This window comes from Malaclemys terrapin, chromosome 7, assembly GCF_027887155.1.
Source record: "Malaclemys terrapin pileata isolate rMalTer1 chromosome 7, rMalTer1.hap1, whole genome shotgun sequence".
Taxonomy (NCBI): domain Eukaryota; kingdom Metazoa; phylum Chordata; order Testudines; family Emydidae; genus Malaclemys; species Malaclemys terrapin.
In genome coordinates, this window is record NC_071511.1 from 84,436,639 (window position 1) to 84,462,004 (window position 25,366).

The 25,366-nt window shown below is 42.1% G+C and overlaps 1 protein-coding gene across 2 annotated transcripts in view; it reads left to right on the forward strand.

The window, feature by feature from the left end:
* The window catches only part of HK1 (hexokinase 1), an 80,466-nt gene that overhangs the window by 17,567 nt on the left and 37,533 nt on the right, over positions 1-25,366 (forward strand). The window contains exons 3-6 of one of the 2 annotated variants that reach the window (XM_054035577.1): positions 7,517-7,665; positions 20,390-20,509; positions 23,886-23,981; positions 25,230-25,329. In XM_054035577.1, coding sequence (XP_053891552.1) covers positions 7,517-7,665; positions 20,390-20,509; positions 23,886-23,981; positions 25,230-25,329 — 465 coding nt within the window. The remainder of the gene's footprint in view (positions 1-7,516; positions 7,666-20,389; positions 20,510-23,885; positions 23,982-25,229; positions 25,330-25,366) is intronic. The other variant, XM_054035578.1, reaches the window with a different exon arrangement.

Genomic DNA, 25,366 nt, shown 5'->3' on the forward strand with positions numbered 1-25,366 from the left:
GGCAGCAGAAAAAGAGAGCTTAAAGTTATGTGGTAAAAGTATTAGAAGAGACTTATAATCTAAGTTTGGTCTTTAATATTCAACTTTACCAGTTATAGTTTATTTTTTATGCATGAGTTGGTTTTGGTGTCTCGTATATGGTGGTTTGCTTGCTGCTATATGCTGCAACTTGGGAGACCTATAACAACTTCTGTAGGGAACTTATTTCCCCCTTTAGTAGTTCCTAATTTCCAGGATGGAAATTGACAGCTGGTAGGTGTCTTAGACTGGCCCAGTAACCCCTGTACAGTCACCAGTCTGTTGCAAGTGGATCCAGTCATTGGGACCCAGTCATTTCCAAGTCAACTGGGTCTGGGTAGAATCTAGTCACTATTTCTAGCTCTGGGACTCTAGAGAGCTCCTAGGGTCAGCCCTCTTGTCTGACATCCTTCCTTGAGATATGGAACACTGCTATCCAACCACCCTAGATGCTGAAACCGGTGTGTGAGACCTCCTGACCTCCCCGAGTCACTTACACATGCTCCCCCCCCCTTAACCCCTTGAGAGACAGTGTGGCAGAAAAGCAAGGAACCCAAGCGTAGCAGCAGAATTGCTTAATAACAGTCATTTGAGGCCTTGTCTAGAAGGACAATGTGTGTGGTAGCAGGGTCCACAGAGCCAGTTAGCGCACAGCATGCTAGTGTGCTGTAGCTTTATACCCATGTTGCCGTGTACTAACACTCAGTGTAGACAAGCCATTAAGATCTTTGAAAATAACAAGTCCTGACATGCCTGCTCTCCTAGTTTGCACTCATCCTTCACGTGAGTCTGTGGTTCATCAGGGCTTGTCTACACTGCTATGCTGCTGTAGTGCTTCAGTGAAGATGCAACCTATGCTGATGGAAGAGCTCCACCTCCTCAGGAGAAGCACGCCTGTTGACATAGCGCTGTCTACACCAGGAGTTCGGTTGGAGCAACACAGTTATACAGAGATGTGCATTTTCTATACCCCTGAGCGGTGTAGTTATACCAACATAAATTTGTAATGTAGACCAGGGCTCAGTGTTTCAGACAGGGCAGAGTCCCTCCTGCCCTCTCTCTCCTGCAAGTCCTCCTTATGTGTGGTGATGGTCAACCCCCACAGAGCAGAATCCCACTCTTACATAGGGCCTTGTTTCCGTGCGGTACGCTCAAACTGTGAGGTTCTGTATTCACCAGTCGTGCTTGCCCACCCACTGCAGCCTCTGTGGAAAGACCATTGTTCCATGAGGGTGGGCCAGTAGTGGGGAATACAAGTCAACAGCCCCAGGTTATAGCCTCGATGACTTTCAGTGATGGTCCTGGTCGTAAAGGTGTCAAATGCTTTTCCTAGGCAGAGCAGCTGCCTAGAATGCAGCAGAGTAGGCTGCCCCTGGACAAGTCTGAACGAATGCAGCTACAGTGCCAATATAGCAACGCAGGTACAAAACAGATTTCACAATTTGGGCTTGTTTACACTGGCACTTTACAGCGCTGCAACTTTCTCGCTCAGGGGTGTGAAAAAACACACCCCTGAGTGCTGCAAGTTTCAGCGCTGTAATGTGCCAGGGTAGACCGCGCACCAGCACTTGGAGCCGCTCTCCCAGCACTGGGAGCTACGCTCCTCGTGGAGGTTGGGTTTTTTTTTTTTTTTTTTTTTTTAGAGCGCTGGGAGAGCTTTCTGCCGCGACTACACAAGCCACGATAAAGCACTGCCATGGCAGCACTTTAATGTTGCCAGTGAAGATGTGCCCTTTGATGCAGTCATATCCCACTTTAGCACAGTGGGATCATTCCTTCTTGAAAGTTACACTGCCTATGGAAGCTTACTAGGCAGGACAATATTCTGGAAGACTCTGTCTGTGCACATAACATCAAAGAGGGACAGATGAGGAGAGGTGGAAGTATAAATAAGGCTATACTAGCTTTTGCAGAGGAGTGGTCAAAATAATGTCAGATGCAAGTTCTGGTTTGAAGGTTGCAGTAGGCAAATTACAGACCCAAGAGTCGTAGGACGAAGATTTGGGGTCAGTCAACCTAGATTCTTGACTATACAGATGGATGTGAGATTTGAGTTGAAGAGAAGCTGGAGATAATGAAGTTTTGGGGATGATACTTAGCAGTTAAAAGTGCATCAGTATGATTTTAGACAGACACATGGCTGAAACAAACAATGTCAAGAGAGTTGGGAATTTCCTTCATAGGAATTATACAAGAGGTTGAATTCAAAAGGAAGGTGAGATAGATATTTCTATGGATCAAAGATTGAATCCCGTGGGGCATCATAGTAATGAGGACAAGTGGTACAATTGGTTCTGTGCTAACCGCAATGAATGGTATAATATGTGGCAAAGAATCCTGGTCCAACAGAAGTCAGTGGCAAAACTCCCATTGACTTCAACAAAGCCAGGATTTCACCCACTATATGTGTAGTTTCTGAAGTTTAACCAAAGTGACAAATCAGTGAAGAGATGGAATTTGAGAGAACACTAGAAAGTGTAGTGTTACCCTAACTGTGCTGCTAAGCTGCGATCAGCCTTCTAAAATCCACTGGCTTCTCTGTGTGTGTGGGTAGGGAGGAGGAGAGGGGCTCAAGGGCTTCAGTGTTCATGTATTGCGCACACAGGCCTGTAGCTCATTGTTATAAAGATTGTGTAAGTGTTTCCATCGTTATCTCTTCTTCAAACCGTTAATGATCACTGTCCTTATTTGTTCCATTGTCTGATAAGACAAGACAGCACAAGTGTCATCACCTGGATCAGTCAAGTATATTTACTTAGCAGTAAAACAAGCACTGAAAGTGTTACTTTTCAGATATATGCCAGTCTCTGTAGCATGACTGGGTCACATCCTTAAAGCTTTTTGAACTGCTCTTGAGGTAGATGATCAATTGAATTGGTTTCAAAGTTTTGAAACCCATCTCCTCTCCCTTGAGATAGAGACGGAAATGTCCTAATATTTTCTCTGGTTCGCAGGAGGAAATTGTTTTAGGCAGCTATATCTGTGTCAGATTCAGCAGAAGTCACAAATTTTGAACTCGTCTGTTGTGACAGCTATTGGTTTGTCGAGACAGTTTTTAGTATGACTTCTCTCTATCTGACATCTATTGCATTATTGTAGTTTTCACTGAAATTTAGCTCCCATGAATAAAACTCTTGGTTTATAGTTAACTGTGTCCCCGTGTAAATTGGGGTGATTTAAGGCTAAATTGTATCCAGATCCATCAAAACTTCAGAGTTCTCCCAGAAATACGTTAGGTCCCCCTGGAAAGACTCTTCCTCTCAGTCTGTGCCCTCCCCCAGAGAAACACTCTTTAATTTCCCACACACCATGATTCCATTCCATCCAGATTTACAATGTTTGCAGCTTGCTCCTCAGATCTTCTTCATTGAGTCTGGTGAGCCAGCTTAGTCATGATGCCTGAACCCTGATTGTTGACCATGTTGTACTTAAAGTACTGCACAGGATCTTTTCAGGGGGAATAAGACAAAACACCACATTTATTAGTAATACATGTATTTATTAACACTGTATTATATGCATATAATATATTACACTTACACTTACACACACACACACACAAACACACTTCGTCTTGTTGTTACCAATTAGTTGCTCCCCTTAACTTCACTGGCCAGGTGAGTTAGATGGGGGAGGGGGTGGAGCTGGGCTTCTGCCGATCCGGATCAATGTTCCCATGTTGACAAGACGAGACCCGGGGTCCTCTGCAAGACACCTCACTTTTATAGCAGCTTCCCTCTTATGCAAATCTAGACCAGATTCAAACTCTGTGACTGTGTCCATTGGTCCTTTGTGCTGCTTTCTTTTGAGTGTTGTCCCAATGCTGCAAAGAGGGTGTTTCCAAAAGAAGGTGCTTGCTTCTAACCCCCAAGGCCCCTCGGTATGTCTGCTTGTTTTTAATGAGCCCACTTGACACGTTTTATTGTCCTTGGGTCTGGCTCCCAGCCCCTCTCCAACAGTTGAGGCTGTCTGGAGGTGCTGCCTTCCATGCCTTGCTTATTCACACCTTATTTATTTAACAGGGCAATTGATTAAGGGCGGGGGGGGGGGGGGGGGAGAACTTTTGTTCTACTGCTAGCAAAAAGAAATTGTTCTTTTATTTTATTCTATCCTTAGGGGCTATAATATTATACCAAGGGCAATGCAAAGTTTCTAAATGAGGCTTTGATACAAAGTCCCATGAAAACAGAGGTTACACATGGGTAGACCCACCACAAGGTTATATGAAGAGGCACAATGTAAAGTTATATGAAAATTATCAGAGATTTATCTACATTGTCCCCCTTTTGACCTCTCAAGAACAATTCTTGAGTGGTCACCATATAAATCTTTTGTATTTGTTGCAAACAAACCAAACAATTATAACCAGGTGAATATAACGAAAACCATTACAATTGACTAAACCCCAGATATAACATAAACACAAATGCAAACAATTATAATTATAATAATTGGAAATACAACAAAACCATTACCATTACAATAATTGGGTACATTGACAAACAAAATGAAGCCCAAGTTTGATGCTGCAATAGCCATCAAACAATAACAGTCACTGAGGTCAGGACCTTTTTAAGCACACACAACAAATAAGATTTTGTAGGAGTACCACAGTTGTTATGCAAGGTTAAGCTGATTTGGACTTAAACTAACATTCAGTTGCTAAAATGTTGTAGAATTTTTTATTTTTAACAGTTGTTCTTAGAGGTTTCTGGGGACCTGAAAGATGGGGCCATACAATTATGGGCCAAGGTCTTACAGGTTATGGGGGCCCAAGAACTACCCTTTAGGGCTTGGGGAAGTAGAATTAGAGTGCATAGAGGAAAGTGTGGAATTAATAATAATACAAGCAAATGTAACTAACAATACAAATGTATTAATAACAAAAATTAACAACAAAATGACTATTAGAGAACCTAACAAAAAATAAATCTGATGCATTGGGGACCAAAGTGTTTTGGACACAAGTGGTGATTGATAAATTGTATGGACATGGGGGAAGAAGAGAGAGGAAAAGACATTTGCCCTGTCTAGTGTAGTATCCCCTCTTTTTTCTGGACCCAATGCTAGCACAGGACACCACTAGAGAGAGACACAGAACATGCAACACAGAACACTGAACACAGACTTTGTCATGACACTATAACCATGGTATTTTATAACTCTTCAGCTGGTACCAGCTCTTCTGATGTTCTGGTTTAGAGCCTGAAAGATAGAAGCTTGGAAACAAATTAGCACAGTGCTCCCACCATGGCAGAACCTGCTTAGTCTCTGCCACAGTGTGTTTGGTACTTGGAGCTGCACAAATGCTAATTAAGTGGTGCATTTTTTGTGAGTGTAAATTCTCCCTTTCTTTCAGTAAAAGGGCGTTAACACTCCATTTAGAAAAAAAAATTCTGTTTTAAAATCTCCAGCCATTTTGCCATGGCCTGGAGATCTGAGGCAGAAGCAGGCACTGTTGTTAACTGTTTTAATGGCATTTTGGTCCTGGGAGGAGGAATTTACCCAAATATCCCCCTTCCCAATCTCCAGAGGGGTTTCAAAGGTCTGCCCCCTTCTGGGGTATTAAATGTTTCTTCTTCTGATGTTACTGCTGCTGTAAGATTTGAGAGTGCTGTATTAACTTTCAGTACCCAACCTGTTTTTCAGTTTCTTTATTTATTGCTTGCCTGGGCCCAATCCTGCTTTTTTCAATAAACAGTTTTTTTCCATGGGCACAAGCCTTGTTTTACTACCAATTTAGCAAGGAGGGTGGGCTTTTTAACTAGCCCCCACCCTTCCTGGTACAGTTTCTTAAACGTTTTCTTTAAAATTGTGAAATTACCACAATATTACTTACAAAAAACAAACAAAACAAACAAACATAAACCACACTACACTGCCCAAACTCCTATATTTTTCAGAGTTTGGTTTAACAGAACAAGATTTGTAGCTTATATTTTTAACCCACTCTGGGCCAGAGGGAGAGACACTAAGCCTCCCTTTGTATTACTCGGTCTGCTACCACCGAGGGTTTATACACCAATTATACAAATCCTTCCCCGGATCAGAGTGAGAAACACTAAGTTCTCCTCTTTAGCTCAGTCTTGCTACGGCTGAGGGTGTATGTACCTCTATAACACAATTTAAACCTAAACTCCTATATCCTTTAGAGTTTGGTTAATCCTTTCCCGGATCAGAGTGAGAAACACTAAGTTCTTCTCTTTAGCTCAGTCATGAACACAATTTAAACCTAAACTCCTATATCCTTCAGAGTTTGGTTAATTAACTGAAAGTTTACGCTCTTTTTTTCTGTAGTGCCAGGCTTGCTAAAGCTGGCGGTGTGCACACCAGTTTTATAATAACTGTGGATTTTATGCTTGCTCCCCCTTTCGCATTCTCCACCAAAATGTTGTACTTAAAGTACTGCACAGGATCTTTTCAGGGGGAATAAGACAAAACACCACATTTATTAGTAATACATGTATTTATTAACACTGTATTATATGCATATAATATATTACACTTACACTCACACACACACACAAACACACTCCGTCTTGTTGTTACCAATTAGTTGCTCCCCTTAACTTCACTGGCCAGGTGAGTTAGATGGGGGAGGGGGTGGAGCCGGGCTTCTGCTGATCCGGATCGATGCTCCCATGTTGACAAGACGAGACCCGGGGTCCTCTGCAAGACACCTCACTTTTATAGCAGCTTCCCTCTTATGCAAATCTAGACCAGATTCAAACTCTGTGACTGTGTCCATTGGTCCTTTGTGCTGCTTTCTTTTGAGTGTTGTCCCAATGCTGCAAAGAGGGTGTTTCCAAAAGAAGGTGCTTGCTTCTAATCCCCGAGGCCCCTCGGTATGTCTGCTTGTTTTTAATGAGCCCACTTGACACGTTTTATTGTCCTTGGGTCTGGCTCCCAGCCCCTCTCCAACAGTTGAGGCTGTCTGGAGGTGCTGCCTTCCATGCCTTGCTTATCCACACTTTATTCATTCAACAGGGCAATTGATTTGGGGGGGGGGGGGGGGGGGGAGAGAGCTCTTGTTCTACTGCTAGCAAAAAGAAATTGTTCTTTTATTTTATTCTATCCTTAGGGGCTATAATATTATACTAAGGGCAATGCAAAGTTTCTAAATGAGGCTTTGATACAAAGTCCCATGAAAACAGAGGTCACACGTGGGTAGACCCACCACAAGGTTATATGAAGAGGCACAATGTAAAGTTATATGAAAATTATCAGAGATTTATCTACAACCACTACTTCACTGCCCTCTCTCTGGATAAGCCACGCTATTATTTACTTTACATCACTGATGTTCAGTGTTGCTATAGCACTAATCTTAGGTTGAATTACAGTGAATTAGCTTGACATACTGTGTATAGGCATGCAGTAGATAGAACTTACTTGCTATAAGCAAAGTACATGTATTTATGCTTTATACATAGATCGCTGTTTCATAGGTCAGAGCCATTTAACAATTTTGATTACTTGAATCTTGTCTCCCAAATAGAGAAAGGAGATTTCATTGCATTGGATCTTGGTGGATCTTATTTTCGAATTCTGCGAGTGAAGGTCTCTCATGAGAAAAAGCAGACCGTACAAATGGAAACTGAGATTTATGACACACCAGAAGATATCATGCATGGCACTGGAACCCGGGTAGGTTTCTTTTCTCAGAGATACTTATCTAAATATTAGAAGTTTTACATTACCATTTTGAAGTGTAGAAAGAAAATTCTTATTAATGCTTTAATATTCAAAACTATCTACTGAACTCTATAATTCTTTGTGGCACCTTAGAGACCAACACATTTATTTGGGCATAAGCTTTCGTGGGCTAGAACCCACTTCATTAGATGCATGGAGTGCAGGGCCGGCTCCAGGCACCAGCGAAGGAAGTAGGTGCCTGGGGTGGCCAATAGAAAGAGGCAGCAGTGCGTGCCTTGTCAGGGCGGCACGTCCGGATTGGTGGCACCGGCACTTCAGCGGCAGCTCAATCGGCCCGCTCCAGATCGGCGGCAATTCAGCGGCGCGTCCTCCACTCGCTGTCTTCCTCTTTGGCAGCACTTCGGCGGCAGCTCAATTGGGTTCTTTTTTTTTTTTTTCTTCGCCACTTGGGGCAGCAAAAAAGTTGGGAGCCGGCACTGATGGAGTAGAAAATACAGGAGCAGGGATAAATACATGAAAAGATGGGAGTTGCCTTACCAAGTGTGAGGTCAGTCTAACGAGACAATTCAATTAACAGTAGGATACCAAAGGAGGAAAAATAACTTTTGTAGTGGTAATGAGAGTGGCCCATTTCAAACAGTTGACAAGAAGGTGTGAGTAACAGTAGGGGGAAATTAGGTTTAGGTTTTGTAATGACCCAAGCCATCATGTGCCAGCAGTGCCCCTCTGCCATGTACATTGGTCAAACTGGACAGTGTCTACGCAAAAGAATAAATGGACACAAATCTGACATCAGGAATTATTACATTCAAAAACCAGTAGGAGAACACTTCAACTCCCTGATCACTCAATAACAGACCTAAAAGTGTCAATTCTTCAACAAAAAAACTTCAAAAACAGACTCCACCATGAAACTGCAGAACTTGAATTAATTTGCAAACTGGACACCATCAAAATAGGCCTGAATAAAGACTGGGAGTGATTGGGTCATTACAAAGCCTAAACCTAATTTCCCCCTACTGTTACTCACACCTTCTTTCAGAGTAACAGCCGTGTTAGTCTGTATCCGCAAAAAGAAGAACAGGAGTACTTGTGGCACCTTAGAGACTAACAAATTTATTAGAGCATAAGCTTTCGTGGACTACTTCCACTATATATCTCCTCATTATGTTCCATTCTATATGCATCCGAAGAAGTGGGCTGTAGTCCACGAAAGCTTATGCTCTAATAAATTTGTTAGTCTCTAAGGTGCCACAAGTACTCCTGTTCTTCTTTTCACACCTTCTTGTCAACTGTTTGAAATGGGCCACTCTCATTACCACTACAAAAGTTATTTTTCCTCCCTTGGTATCCTACTGTTAATTGAATTGTCTTGTTAGACTGACCTCACACTTGGTAAGGCAACTCGCATCTTTTCATGTATTTATCCCTGCTCCTGTATTTTCCACTCCATGCATCTGATGAAGTAAGGTTCTAGCCCACAAAAGCTTATGCTCAAATAAATTTTTTAGTCTCTAAGGTGCCACAAAGACTCGTCCTTTGGCTACCACTCTGAAATCTATAATTCTTATTGATATTAAGAATAAATAAGCAGTCTTGGTAATTAGCCAAGGGAATTAGAATGCAGCCTTCACTGCACAAGTCACTTCCTGCTGAGTTTGAATTTACAGTTCTAAACCAATTTCTCTGTCTTATCATGTTCTAAAAATCACTTATGGGAACAGAGGGTTGAAAAACCTCCCAGTCTTTGTAATGGATTAATTCAATCTAGCTTGCAATTGAAATGTAGGGCTGTGCCTAGAAACAGATGAAGATTGATGACCAGACCAAGTATTCATTCCCCTACAAGAGGACTCTTGCATGAAAGAGTATGAGGACTGTAGTGTTGTTTTTTGTTTGTTTGTTTTGTTTTTAATTATACTGTAGGTGGCAAAGCGTTTTACCACCACATAAATCTGACTTGGTGGTGAATGCTGTTTGAAACCAGGTAGTTGTAATTTTTTCAGTCTCCTGTGTTCCTAGAATACAAATTTGCCTATGGAGAAACATTTAGTATATGGTCAGGAAATGGGATTACAGAGAATATTTTACATATATAAATATTCTGCTCAAGTGTAGCATACGTTATGGGATTTTCATCCTTGGGCAAATACAGTTTTTGACACTTCTCTTTTATTTCTTGATAAGAATGAGGAGCCATTGAAGAATGTAAAGATTGCCATTCAGAAAATTCAAAGTCCATTTTTAAAAAGTTGAAGAAATGGTTGCAAAGGGATTTTCATCCTTAATTTTTTCAGATCTGATGACAATTGCTACATAGTTATGATATACAGTATCATCTGATAATCACTCAAATTACTGGGATTAATTTATATAACAGTTGCAGTGATACTTGATCTATACTAATATTACAAAGATTTAAAAAGTTGTGGATTTTATTACTTTGGCTAGATTGAACAGGTCGGGATTTATCTAAAAGCATACATTAATGTTCATGTACATTTTTAAATTATAAATTGGTTTTTGTTACAATTTTGTCCAGTGGTGGGGTTAAAACTGATGGGAGGTTTCAGGTGGAAAAGTACCAAGAGAAATGGGTGGTCCCATGGACAGTCTGCAGTATACATTTAACACACACAACGTTACTTTCTCCTTATCACTTTCCTCAAGTTTGATGATGGCTCTGCCATTCTCCTGACCCCAGCCCCACATTACACCGGTGGCTGTGTTGTTGTTTTTTAACAAAACAGTGACAAATAAAAAAAAGCTAAAAAGTAATGCTGCTACCTGTTGTTTCCTGTGTGATCAGTTGGGTGGCTTTCCAAATGTGTTGCTCGATAGGGTGACCAGATATTCCAATTTTACAGGGACAGTCCTGCTATTTAGAGCCCTGCTAGGATGACCAGACGTCCTGATATTTAGGTGCTTGTCCCCCGATCTTTGGTCGGGACGCAATTTGTCCTGATATTTCGCTCCGCCGGCAGCACTGTTTAGGTTTTTTTTTTTTTGCAGCACTCGGCGGACCGCCCCCCCCCCCCCCATGTGTCCCAATATTTTCTTCCTCTCATCTGGTCACCCTAAGCCCTGCAAATCTGCGGATATCCACTTCATATCCGTGGATATCCGCAGATGCGGCTGTCTGCCGACCATTTTTGCGGATAGTGGATCGGATGCGGATACAATCATGCAGGGCTCCGCTCATCAGCGGCGCCTGGCCTGCGGTGTCCAGCTTGGGGGGCACAGCGCGCTCAGGGCCAGTGGCTGGGGCTGGGCAGCAGGCTGAAGTTGGGGCTGTCCAGCACCCACTTGCTGCACCGCTTCCCATCCAGCAGCTCGGGCCCCTTGGCAGCGCCAGCATCCCCACCATGGCCCGGCCTGGCAGCACTGGCTGCGCTCCCGGCCTGCCGGCTCCTGCGCAGCGGGGCCCACCCCCAGCCATGGGGATTGGAGCAGGTGGGCCCTCACGCCCCACCCCTCTGCCCTGCTGTGATGCAACAGGCACTGCTGCTGCCGTCACTTGCGAGCCCCCGGGAGCAGCACGTGATGCGATGCCCCTTCCCCCCACACCGGCTCTTCCCTGCAAGACACACACTCCCCTGCTTGCTCCTCTCTGCTCTTCCCCCTCCCCCATCACTAGTCCTTGTGAGACAGCTTGCTGCTGTGGGTGCGGATACACACAAAAGACACAGAAGACGGCTAGCGGATTGCAGGTCGGATCGCAGGTTGATTCTGGCGGATGTGGATCCACATTTTTGTATCCGCTAGGGCTCTACCAATATTTGGGGCTTTGTTTTATATAGGTGCCTATTACCCTCCACCCCCGTCCTGATTTTTCATACTTGCTATCGGGGTACCCTATTGCTCCAGGATGTGCTACAGAAGTTGGGGATTTGGGCAGCTTCATGTAATCTATCAGCTGCTTTCCTGGCCCCATGGCAGCAGAAGGAGGAGCTTCTGTGGAGGAGTTGGGCAATTGCCAGCTTTTCACAAGATGGCTCATCTTCTGCTCTCCAGCATCCTCTGCTGCTTCCCTTTCTGCCCCTTACTCAGAGGCAAATGAGAGACTGGTCAGAGCCTGATTCTTCTCCCTCTGGTCACAGTGACTACCACATGGCTTTCTGGTCTTGTGGGACTCTAAGCGTTTCTGGGATGAAGTCTAATTTAAGGCGAGATTCTACAAGCAGGTGCTGCAAACAATGGGAAGAAATAGGGGACAGAGGGCAAAGGAAATACTACATGTGTATTCTTATTACTTGGGCTAGCGGTGTACACGGTTAGATGGTTCAGGCCAGTTAAATATGATTTTAAAAAATAAATCATAAGATAAACAAGGTAAATATTAGAAGTCCCTACATATATTAAGAGACCAGCTGCCTGGGCTCAAAACTAAAAGGAATTGTCAAGAGGGCTTTAAACTGGGAAGAGAGGTAAGAACGGTAGCTACTATTGTACTCTGTAATGACTAGATACCCTAGTATCTAGATACTGATAAAGAGAGAAATAAGCTGGAAAGATCATCATCAGAATTAGATCCATTTCCTTAGTTCTTGTATGACAATGTAAACATGACTAACATTTTCTATGGTGGTATGGTAATGGCAGAATTCGTGCTGTTCTTCTACAAGGACACCTGAGGAAACTGATAGGTACTCAGGTGGTTAATGATTAAATGCTTTTGACTGATTCTTATGCTAGTGGTTCCTTTTAAATTTGTGAACCAGTTGTCACAATTACCTGAATAGCTGTTCCATTGACCTTCTGAACAGGATTGGTTACTAACACTCGTTAACCTCAAAGATTTATCCTCTTAAATCCCATTCAGATCAGTGGAGGAATTATGAATTATGACTTTGTGTCTAGCTGGCAGAGTTTATTTTGAGATTTTCCATGTTGGTGTATTCAGACTTTTATCCTCCCCCATCTGTCAGATACAAACATATTTCACTTTTATATAAGTCCATTTCTTCTCCCGTTAAAGTCAAGGGCAAAACCCCCATTTACTTCAGTTGTTCAATATCAGGCCCAAAGTTTCTAGAGACTCTTCCAAGTCAGTCTAAAGAGCTAGAGCTAATTTAAAACCTGATTTCTACATTAATCTTTGTACTCTACATTCTATTGAAAAAGTTTTTGAGTCTGAGCAATGCACATTTAACTGTTTTTCTGCTGGGTTCCTTCCTCCTGAAGTTTACTCTATCTCCCTGACTCTATCAGCTCTGTAAATTCCTTCCAATTAGACATTAACCCTTAAAAAAATATCAATTTGCAAACTTCCAGCCAAATGAATCCTTAGGAGGACTTGTGTATGAGTCACAGTGACACTTTGGAAAAAAATCATAAAACCAGTAGTAAATAAAGATGGTAGCAAAAATTGTAAGCATGTATCTCTCGCTTCGTTACTCTGCCTAACAATCCATTTCTCTCTCCTATAGTTCGTTAATTGAGTTTTGTTTTTTTAATCTGGTACAGTAATCCTGTACTATATAAATTAAAGACACTCCTGACTGTGCTATCATACTCATAAAAACATAGCTAATAGCTAGTTAATTCACTTGATTTGCCTGTCTAGTTTTTATATATTAAAATACCTCTTATGCTGTAAAGATGTGCTCTGAGTCATTGGTACACATTTTGTGGTTTCAGCTCATTCAGGTATTAAGTGAGGGTGGATAGTTTAGCAGTCTAACCTTCATATACAATATATCTATACTTCTTGGAACCACAGGTTTAAATCCTGTCAGGTTGCCCTTCATCTTCTCCAAGACAATGCACAGAGTTCCACAAAACTCACTGTGTACAATAGGGGATCTTTTTTTAATTAAAATTTAAAAAACAGGGCCTGTCTCCTCCTGGTGGCCCTGGCTGTTTGCCTGAGAGCAAGAGTTTGCATAGGATTGCCAACTTTCTACTTGCCCAAAACCGAATACCCTTTCCCTGCCCCACCCCTCCTCTGAGGCTCCGCCCCTTCTCACTCCATCCCCCCTCCCTTTTGTCGCTCGTTCTCCCCTCCCTCCCTCACTCACTCATTTTCACCAGGCTGGCTTCAGGGGCTCCGGTGTGGGAGGGGGCTCTGGGCTGGGGCTGAAGGGTTTGGAGTGTGGGAGGGGGCTTTGGGCAGGGGGTTGGGGTGCGGGGGTGTGTGAGGGTTCCTGCCGGGGGTGCCGGATCTGGGGTGGGGCTGGGTATGAGGGGATTCATAGATTCTAGGACTGGAAGGGACCTCGAGAGGTCATCGAGTCCAGTCCCCTGCCCTCATGGCAGGACCAAATACTGTCTAACCGGGATGATCTAGACATTTATCTAACCTACTCTTAAATATCTCCAGAGATGGAGATTCTACAACCTCCCTAGGCAGTTTATTCCAGTGTTTAACCACCCTGACAGTCAGGAACTTTTTCCTAATGTCCAACCTAAACCTCCCTTGCTGCAGTTTAAGCCCATTGCTTCTTGTTCTATCCTTAGAGGCTAAGGTGAACAAGTTTTCTCCCTCCTCCTTATGACACCCTTTTAGATACCTGAAAACTGCTATCATGTCCCCTCTCAGTCTTCTCTTTTCCAAACTAAACAAACCCAATTCTTTCAGCCTTCCTTCATAGATCATGTTCTCAAGACCTTTAATCATTCTTGTTGCTCTTCTCTGGACCCTCTCCAATTTCTCCACATCTTTCTTGAAATGCAGTGCCCAGAACTGGACACAGTACTCCAGTTGAGGCCTAGCCAGCGCAGAGTAGAGCGGAAGAATGACTTCTCATGTCTTGCTCACAACACACCTGTTAATGCATCCCAGAATCATGTTTGCTTTTTTTTGCAACAGCATCACACTGTTGACTCATATTTAGCTTGTGTTCCACTATAACCCCTAGATCCTTTTCTGCCGTACTCCTTCCTAGACAGTCTTTTCCCATTCTGTATGTGTGAAACTGATAGTTCCTTCCTAAGTGGAGCACTTTGCATTTGTCTTCGTTAAACTGGGGTGAAGGAGGGCACTCTGCAGTGGCGTAGCCCAGGTTCTAACATCGGGGGAGCGAACCCACAAAAAAAGGTGCCATCTGACTTATCAAATTACTAATTACATACTTTTAAATTCGTTATACATATTTATTTGTACTTAAAATAAAAACACAAGAATGATCCAGCCACGGAAGGGTTTTCACAGCCGGCATTTCACAGGAGAACTTTAGATTATACTTAGATATACTTTAGATTCTAGAAAGTAAATCACAAAATACGGTAGTTTGTAATTGTCACCCCTCGCCCCCGGAGCAGAGCGGCGGCTTGGCTGCGGCAGAGTCATTCCCCGGGCTGCCGTTGCTCACGGAGAAAAGATGCCGCTGAAGAGAGACCACGAGAAAAAAACATCCCCCCCCCCTCCCCTTTTCCTTCCTTCTCCACCTCCTCCTCTGGCACCAGATTGTGGCTTTTGTGCTGTTCTGTCGAGGTCTCCTTGGATGTCCTGCTGTGAGAAAACTGAAAGCTTGGAAGCCGTGTTAACTTCCAAGTGACAGGTGCCTATTGTAGTGCTGCACGCTTGGTTTCCAGCCAATGGTTCCCTTATTTCTTGGTGTTGCATTGGTGTAGCTCATCTAAACTAGGAATGTTCACCTGTAGTTGTTTACATAGTGGCACATCAGTGCAAACCCCCCTCCAGTGTAGACAAGAGCTTAGGAGGATGGAAAAAGGAGCCACCTATAGAATAATTTCCTACTGTCAAAATAGTAAGTAAGCCACAGAAGAAGAAAATGGCTTTACTTCTGTAAATATCTGCTCTTTCCATTGGAATGCAGGTATATTTCTGTAAAGCAGTGGAGACAGGAATCTAGTACATGTCCTGTGAAATCACAGGCCATTCTTCAAACTGGAATCCAAACTTACATGTAGTAATGGGCTCCTGGGTAGTAGATGGAGGAATTGGTAAATAAATAAATTAAATAAAAAACCAAAATTAAATACTTTATGGAAGAGATATTTCAAAAAACTTTGAATTACTGGCAAAAATAAAGTAGAATTACATCTGACGTGCTTTTGCAGTAAGCTTAGATCACTTGCTGCTGTAGGGAAAACATTGTGAAGGGGTCTGGAAGGGCGAAAGTACCACAAGTTTCCTCTTCATTTCTTGCCCTTTAAGTCCCCCTTGCAAAAGAACCAGAGGTCAACTCCAAACCATGCAGAGCAAATAGGATTTTATGGACGCATAAATTCAGCTTAATATAAAATTATTAAATCTGGTAGGGAAGGTACCATGGATACTATATACAAGGCCATACACAGCTGTGTTCACACCATTATTTGTTGGGGGATAAGAAAATGAGTTAAAAAAATCTGAAACGGAGTTGCTCCCAGAATAATTTTCTCTTTAAGGGAAAAGAAAGCCAGATTAAGAAATATTGCATTTGCCTCTGCAGATATCTGCTATGTCCATGAGAATACAGGTGTGTATGTATACAAATGGAAGTGAGAATTCAAGAAATCCGCTGTGAATTTAAGGGCTACCCTTCAATAGGCATGTAAACATGGATCACACATTGAAAAGAACATTCTGTAAGGCAAGAGTGAGAGAAGACTTACTAGTTGTACTGGTCTCTTGTGTGGTAACTATAGTTGGCAATAGAAAAAGAAGACGACAAAATTAAAATAGCATCCCTGAAAGAGAGAGAGAGAGAGTGAGAGAGAGAGAGAAAGGGAAAATATATACCAAGCTACAAATGTAACTAAGTATTTGATACCTGTTGGGGTCTCCGCTAGATCACAAAAATACCCATAGTTGGTTTGTGAGCAATCAAATACATTCGCCTGTATATATCTGGTGATCTGCATTGACTCTAAGCCTTTGAATTATTAATCACACCTGAAAATAATTGGTTTCCTTGTTTTATATTTTTATACTGCTATAGCTGTGCACAGCACTTTATAAAGTTAAAAAAGATAAGTGACGAATTTCCTCTGGACCGAAAAAAATTATTTAAAACACTAATAAAAAAAATTATTTAAAACAGGACGGGGGCTGGCCGGCCGGGATTTAAAGGGCTCAGGGCTCCCTGCAACGGGGCTGCTGCTCCTCAGTCCCGCCCCCCGCCGTGCTGGGGGGCTGCGCTGCCGCCCCTTCCCCTCCTGGCAGAGCCCACCTCGCCTGGGCAGCGTGCACCAAGCAAGGCTCGGCTTAGCAAGCCGGGCAGCTGCGGGCGGGTGGGAGCCAGGCAACCAGCTGACGCCACCTGAAATGAGCAAGCCAGGCTGGGGATGGGGGAGGAGGGCGGTGCGGAGCCCAGAGCCAGCTGGGGCCGCATACAAAACCCGGCTCCGGACTCTGAGTCCGGAGCCCAGTGCTGGCTGCACGGAAAGGCGCCGCTTTTAGAAAATGTGCTCGGGGGGAGCGGCCGTTTCCCCCTGCTCCCCCCCCCCCAGCTACGCTTCTGGCGCTCTGGGCTGGGATCAAGGGGGTTAGAGGGCAGGAGGGGGATCAGGGCTGGGACAGGGGGTTGGGGCACAGGGGGAAGGGGGTGCTCAGGAGTGCAGGGTTCAGGCAGTGCTTATCTCAAGCAGCTCCCGGAAGCAGCAGCAGCATGTCCCCCCTCCGGCTCCTACGTGGAGGCATGGCCAGTCGGCTCTGTGCACTGCCCTGTCCGCAGGCGCTGCCCCCGCAGCTTCCATTGGTTGCGGTTCCCGGCCAATGCAAGCTGCGGGGGTGGCACTTGGGGTGGGGGCAGCGTGCAGATCTCCCCGGCTGCTCCTACGGGTAGGAGCTAGAGGGGGAACGTGCTGGAGGGGGGATATGCCGGCTGCTTCCCAGAGAGGGGACATGCCGGCTGCGCGGCGCCTCCGACCGGACAATCAATGGCCTGGTCAGCGGTGCTGACCAGAGCTGCCAGGATCCCTTTTCAACAGGGTGTTCTGGTCGAAAACCAGACACCTGGTCACCCTAAGTTTGCACTGGTGTCCTTGGCTAATGTTTCCTCTTCCTGGACTGTAATTTAATGGATTCTCTGTTTGTTTTTCACCTGGCTGTCACCTTTAACCCTAGTGGGGGTAACATTTTAGTGATGGTATGTGTAGTTTGCAAAGCACTTCCACTTGGAAGAGACTATATAGATGTATAATGTATTATTACTGTAACAACTCATTTTATATGAACTGTCATACTTTTTTGTTTAATTATAATTCCTCTTTCTATAACTCTTTTAATCTCTCATTTGGACAGCTGAGCATGATGTTACAAAAGTGAAGCCTCTTTCATTTCCTTCGCTTTCTGGTTGTGTATGAGGGTATTGGTGTTCTCAATTGCAAAAGACTATAAATTGCAGTTTCCTCTCTGAAATTACCATAGTAATGCTAAATCAGATTAGCTCTTATTTTAGTTATGGGTTTAATATAGTCTAGTAAGTAGAAATGTCATGTAAACCACTTTTTAGTTCTGAACAGAATAGTCTTGTAAAAAAAACAAAACCCCAACCCTTTTAAGTTTCGTATTTGCTGCTGTCTATAGTATTTCCTCTATCATTCTGGGATCTTGTAAATTATTTTGATTAGAGCTAGGTAAATACATGGCAACCTACGGGTGATAAAAAGGCTATTTTGTAGTTTCAGTCAGTAGCCCTAGAATGCTGGTATTTTTCCAGGTTTGTGTCACAATGTTTGAGTCACAATGTGCAAGAAATATAATCGTCTGGTACAAGGAGAGAGATTTGTAATAGGTCAATTTGAGGCACAGGCACCCTTTTGTACTGGTAGATATGAATATTGTGGTGTTTTTTGTTTTTAAACATTTCAATCCAAGGGGCCTAAGTCAGCCCTATGGTGTGCTTTGTGTCTTGCTATATAGTTATCACTGTGGCTGGTGCATTGTCCTTAGTAGACTGTGTGTTTGAACACACACACACACACACACACACACACACACACACACACACACACACACACACACACACACACACACACACACACACTTCTGATGTCAGTAAACCCAGAAGTGAATAGCCACAAGAATGAGTGGGTAAAGCCAAGGGGGGGATGGAGATGGCAACGGCAAGTGTCTCCTACTATCCCCTCAAAAAGGCCCAGTGTAAATTAAAGCTTCCAGAGCCACTTTCATTAATGCTACACCTCTTAGCTGACCTCTCAGCCCATCTACTCCTATTTTTCTGGGACAAACAAACCTGAATGTTCATTTATGGTGTCCTGCATCCTGACAAGCAGCCCCAAATGACTGTCATTTTAGCAGCTAAGCCAATTAGATGTAGATTTGTTTGTTAATATCATTGCTGCTGCTGAAAATGACACTCAAACCAATAAAGTTCATAATACCCTCTTTGTAGCTGACTGACCACTGATACGATCGGCCAATCATTTCAGCATGCAGATTGAGTTTGGCCACCGATAGTGTTCTGGGCTCTCTTGTTAGGTGTCATCTGAAAAGGAGAGATCTGTTAAAAGATGGAGCATCAGTCACTGGCCTGATTTGCAGCACAGGGAGCGGGTGTATGGGTATGCTCAAGCCAGACTGGAGCTCCAGTGCTTTTTATTTTGAAAAGGCTATGAAGTGCTTTGGCTGTTACCTGGTTTGAGATTGGAGAGTTGAACTACCAGAGTAAGAACCCCACTAAGGGGGGAAGAGAGGTTTTCTAGTGTTGCCTGCCCTGGCTATCTTGTCTTGTTGTGCTGTCCTGGCTTTTCTCTTTCGTCTGCAGTAATGCTGTAGTGCTCGTCACATCTAAGATGCTACAGTACTGGAGATGTAATCAGTTCACAGAATGTACCCTGCCCTTTGTCACTTGGAGCATGTGCAGTATTTTAAAAATCTGATTTTTCATGGGTTTTTTTGTTTTTATTTTTTTTTAAACGAGATGATGTTACTTGAGGGTTCAATCCTGCAAGGTTCTTCTCTTCATGATCTCAATCTAGCAACACTTCAAGGAATACGAATAGTTTAATTGACTAATACGATTATTTTACCTGCTTAAAGTTAAGCTTGTGTTGATTTGCTGGGTCAGCTTCTTGGGCTTGGTCTACACTAAACCCCCAAATCGAACTAAGGTACGCAACTTCAGCTACGTGAATAACGTAGCTGAAGTCGACATACCTTAGTTCGAACTTACCCCCGTCCAGACCCGGCAGGCAGGCTCCCCCGTCGACTCCGCGTACTCCTCGCGGCGAGCAGGATTACCGGAGTCGACGGGGAGCACTTCTGAGTTCGATTTATCGCGTCCAGACTAGACGCGATAAATCGAACCCAGAAGTTCGATTGCCTGCCGCCGAACCAGCGCGGTAAGTATAGACAAGCCCTTTTATGATCAAATGCCAAATATAAGCTCTTTCAGGTAGCTGCATTTACATAATAAATATATTATTAATAATCTCTTAAAAGAAACTGATTTTTTGTCTCATCAAATTATTAATAGATGTGTTATAATATACTAAAGTGGCACTTACCATCATTTTAGGTTTTGCATTTTTTTAAAGAGCGGTGAAAAAAAAGTTAAGTAGAATTTGCTAAAAGATCAATGTTTTCCTTATTAAATATTGAAGTATTTATCTATGTTGCCTTAATTTTAACGTGTTATCAATTCTAAATGACACATGGAAAATGTCTCTCTAAATTTGGAATTGGTTGTTTATAATAGTCACTTTAATTCTTTCCAGTGTTTCCTGTGAGGGTCAAGGCATATCTTTTTCTTAAAACTGTCTTTCTGACTATTGTCATTTTATGTTCCTCTTTTTCTTACAGCTCTTCGATCATGTTGCTGAATGCCTGGGAGATTTCATGGAGAAGCAACAAATCAAGGACAAAAAATTGCCAGTTGGGTTTACATTTTCTTTCCCATGTAGACAATCCAAGCTAGATGAGGTAAGAATATTTCAGAATTTTATTAATGTACAGCAGAGACACTGTGCTATTAACCCTTCCCTCCTCTCCTCCGTGTCAGCAAACAAGCAGTATTCCAGCTGGCCTGACTTTCAGTGTAAGAATCAATTATTGCCTATTTCATTGTAGTACTTCATCTCAAAATTATTTAAAAATGCTTTTTAACAAATGAACAGTTTCTACTATTTTGTGTTAACATTTTGGTTGAATTATGATATTTTAATTTAAAGTATAGTATAGTATACAGGTTATAATTTTGAGGGCCCAATTCACCAATGCTTGCTCATACTGACTAGCACTTACTCATTGTGAGTAAAAATTGCAGAAACTGGCTTAATTTAGGACCTAATCTTGAGAGGTAGTGAGCATCCTTAGCTCTCATTGAGCAAAAACTGGAGTGTAAGGTGCTCAGCACCGCCTAGAATCAGACCACTAGATTGAAAAAAAACCTATTTGAGATGGTTTGAAAACAAACATGGCTACAAAATGAAATCTGTCTGGCTGTGTTGTTACTCTGAATGCATAATGATTGTTATGTGATTCCCTGAACCACAGAGTGCTCTGCAGTATTGTATTTCTGCATTATTTCCCATCTTTTACGTCAGATAAGTAGAATGACTCAGTGACTTGCTAATACAGTATTGCTATAGAAACAGTGTACTAATGCTGATGTACTTAGAAGCAGTGAGAGTGCACATATTGATAGGCCTTCAATATTCTAAACATGACATCAGTACTAGTTCTAAGGGGCTAAATGTTATGGAGAATACAACAAATCACACACCTTGTCATATCCCTCATGGACGTAGAGGTTCCAGCAGAAGTTTGTAGTGTAGACCTGGTCTCAATGTGTGACCTTAGGCAAGTAATTTACCCTTCCTGTGTATGTCCCCATCTGTAAAATGGGGATAATATTTATTTCTCAGAGCTGTTGTGAAGGTTATTCACTAATGTTTTTAAGAGATCTTTGGATGGAAGTTGCCCTAGCGGTGTAAGGCACCTACTTTTAATATTCATAGTGCATTTCACATCGCAGAATGGGGCCTGTGCTTGCAGGCAGAGGATCATTTAGTCTCTGAGTTTAGGTATAATTAGAAGGCTCAGAAGGAATATACTTTACCAGATAATGTCCTTGTAATGAGAGCAGTCTTAAGGGCGTTTATAGAGTTCAAACAGCAGCTGGAAGCCCGTCAATAAAAGAAGCAACTGCATCAAGCTGTATCCTATGTCAATCATCAAATGAGAATTAGAAGCAGGCATTTTGACTGAAGAGTCCCATCGATAGTATCTGAGCTTCAGAAATGTCAACTGTATATCAGTGCTTCCCCCGGGAAGAGACTGAATAAAATGGATAGTAGGAATGTATAACCCATGAGACACAACACAAGGGCAGAGGATGGTGAAATTATTTTTACATAGTGTCATACATGTACATGGTGCTGTATAACAGGCAAAATGGACTAGTCCAAGAACAGAGTACCTGTACTGAAGATCGCATACTTGCAGGCTGTGGTCTTGCATTGGAATATGCAAGGCTGGACCCCTGCACTCACGTGGAGGCCTATTGACTTTGGTTCTGGGGGATTTTGTCACAGGTTGTGATGCTTCTTAGGGTTCTGAGACACCTCGCTACTGATCCCTGTAACCCTTATGCATCCCTGTGCCCTCTGCCTGTTGGCACACAGGTTCCTTAATGACTTGTGGGCAAGAGCAATTATTTAGGAGTTAGAGACAGACTTTATACATCTTTCTGTGAAAAGAGCACTGATGTAAGCAGAGCTGCCATGACAAACCTTTCTCCTGTATCCACTGAAATAAATACTGTCCAATTCTGAGGGGAGAAAAATTAACCTTCTGAAAGAATTTATAGGCAGAAGTGGTAGCCAGCTTTTAAGAGGAGAATCTTGCAGACATGGAGGAGTATTAGATCAGAGGCCATTTGTAGATTTGTATTTTAACTCTTTGGAAGGCACTCAGACTCTGCTGTGGTGAGTGCTGTTATAAAAGCCTGGCTGGGTGGGTAGCTTGGGCGTGTGTGTGTGTGTGTGTGTGTGTGTGTGTGAGAGAGAGAAAATAAATGGTGCTAGTTTGTATCTTTTCTCTTTTGTTGATCAGCAGCTCTTGTCTCCTTCCTTCCTTTCATTATTATTTATTATTTATTCATTGAATGCCCCAAAGTGAGCTAGGCGCCATGCAGATGCAAAAAATTAGACATGGTTCTTACCCAGGAGAGCTTACAGTCTAACGCAATTGCAGACAAGGTGATGGGTTATGGAATGCAATACAAGGGAGGGTGGGTTTATTTATTTATTTATTATTATTATTACTATTTGATCCTTGCTTCATTCCCACTTTTGTTACTTTATCCCATACTTAGCCATCACCGTCTTGATTATTAGTGAGCCTAGACAATTGTACATTAAGTAATTTAACCGTAACAAATTTTTCGAATGTATCTATTTATTTTATACATTATTTTTGCTTAATTCTGTTTAATATTTTATTTATTTTAACCCTTGCCTTTTTTCTTATTTTTTTTATTCCTCTTGAGTCCATTCCTTTTCAGTGTGTAAATTATTTTAACCCTATTTGTTTTAAGGCTTTTCTTTCTAATTAATCCTTGCATGTTATGTTTCTAAATGATTTTTTTAGCATAGTCATTTGTGATTTTTAAAAAAAATTTATAATTGATCCTTGCATACTTAGCTTTCTGAAACTATTTTAGCCCATTACCTTTTTAAAAATTGTTTTTAACCCTTGCCACATTTCTAATATTTCAGTTTATTTCAACCCTTGAAGAACATTTTCTTTACTGTTGCAAGATGCCCATCCTCCTCTCTCCCTCCTGATGCGAATCAGTGATGACGGATGCAGACCAGTCTGATTCCTGGCACCATCTCCACTGATCAAGTCTTTTTCTTTCCCTCCACATGAGTTCACTGTCATTCCTCTTTCAGTCATGTCTGCATGGTGAAACCCCTCTGGGAACTGCAGGGTCCCAGTTCCTTAATGGGAGAAATGGGAAACTGGAATGGGTCTTAGAGAAGGAAACCATTCAGGAACAATAATAATCAGTGGAGCTTACAGAAAATTTGAAACTTCAGCCAAGCTCTCTCACTCTTTCTCTTACACAAAATCTTTGATGAAAACTTGCCCCATTTTTTCAACCAGCTATAGTAAGAAACAAAGACTGCCAGTCACGTCAGATTAAGATGGCATTGTGGGGGAAAAGATTGACCATCCAAACCCAGGGATTTGTAGATTCATTTGGAGTGCTAATGTTTTGTTTTAGAGAAAAAGATAATCTTTTTGTGTTTGGTTTAATATTGTACTTAATGTTACTCTCCTTTTTTATTAGGGTATTCTGATAACCTGGACAAAACGCTTCAAAGCAAGCGGAGTTGAGGGAGCAGATGTAGTAAAGCTGCTCAACAAGGCAATCAAGAAACGTGGGGTAAATTTGTTTAGTCTTTTACATACATAAGTACATACATATGTACACACGCGCGCACACACACACACACATATGCACATATGCATATCACATTATGGGCTCTAGAAAATCTCTCTCTCTCTTCCCCTGCCCCCCCCACACAGATTGTTTAGAGCCCATAATGTGATATGCAGTGGGGAAACAGAATAATTTCATAGTTACTATGTGAAAATTTACAATAACTTTAATAAAATTACACATCTCATCAGAACACCATTTGTCCCATGAAGCAAAATTAAGTTACTGTATCTCACAATAGTTAACCTGAAAGCTCAAGCAATTTTATCATTCTCATTAAATGTGAAATTATGTGTATCACCGTGCTAGTTCTCTAGCAACGTCACCCTGTAGCTCAGTAAATTCTCTTCCTGAGCAACTACTTACAAATCATATGACTATTACAATCAGGTGAGCCTGTTGATGTCATAAAGTGTGACTTGGTCTGAAAATAGAACTCTCTGTTGAAACTGGACACTTTTTGTTCTATTTCAGCAGCAGGAAAACCTTTGATAAGCTGATTTTATCTTCACCAAGACATGCCAGTATGTAATCAGTTACTTTTTCAGACTTCGGGAAAGATAAATAACACACCAAATTAACTGATTGATGGAAATGCTTTGATTTTTATGTAATTTTGGTAAATTCTTTTTATTTTATTATTTACCGATTACATGCATACATTAAAATCTTTACTCAAAGTTTTCAATTAATATTAATTAAAGAAATCTTTACATCAGACATTCAAAAGGACACTTGGAGACTCATGGACTCCTCAAGAAAAACTTAGCAAAACATTCTATTGTAAGACAATTTGATCTCTGCTTTTCTGTTATTGGAGACTTTATATAAAGACAGAATCTTTATTCCTTAGGAATTACTCTGTTACTGTTACTTATTCTTCACCTGGAACATTAATCTGCTTCTAGCGCTCTTGCAATGTTCTCCAAATAAACTTTATTGCCAACGCAAGATTGTGACTTCAGATGGACAATAGGAAGAGTAGGGGTGATTTCTTAAGAACAAAATTCCTGTTTACAAGCAAATACTGTATCTGTAGTAATAGAGAAATTGATTGATATAAGCAGAGTTGTCTTTAAATATAATGTTTTTCAAAGTTCTATGGTCAGTGACATTTTACATTGATGTATTGATATTAATTTTTTTTAAGGAAAGTGTGTGATATTAGTAAAATTCTGTTTTGTCCTTCAGGACTATGATGCAGACATCATGGCAGTTGTAAATGACACAGTAGGAACAATGATGACCTGTGGGTTTGATGACCAGCGTTGTGAAGTTGGCTTGATTATAGGTGACATTCATTCCTCTGCTACAGTAGACATATTGCA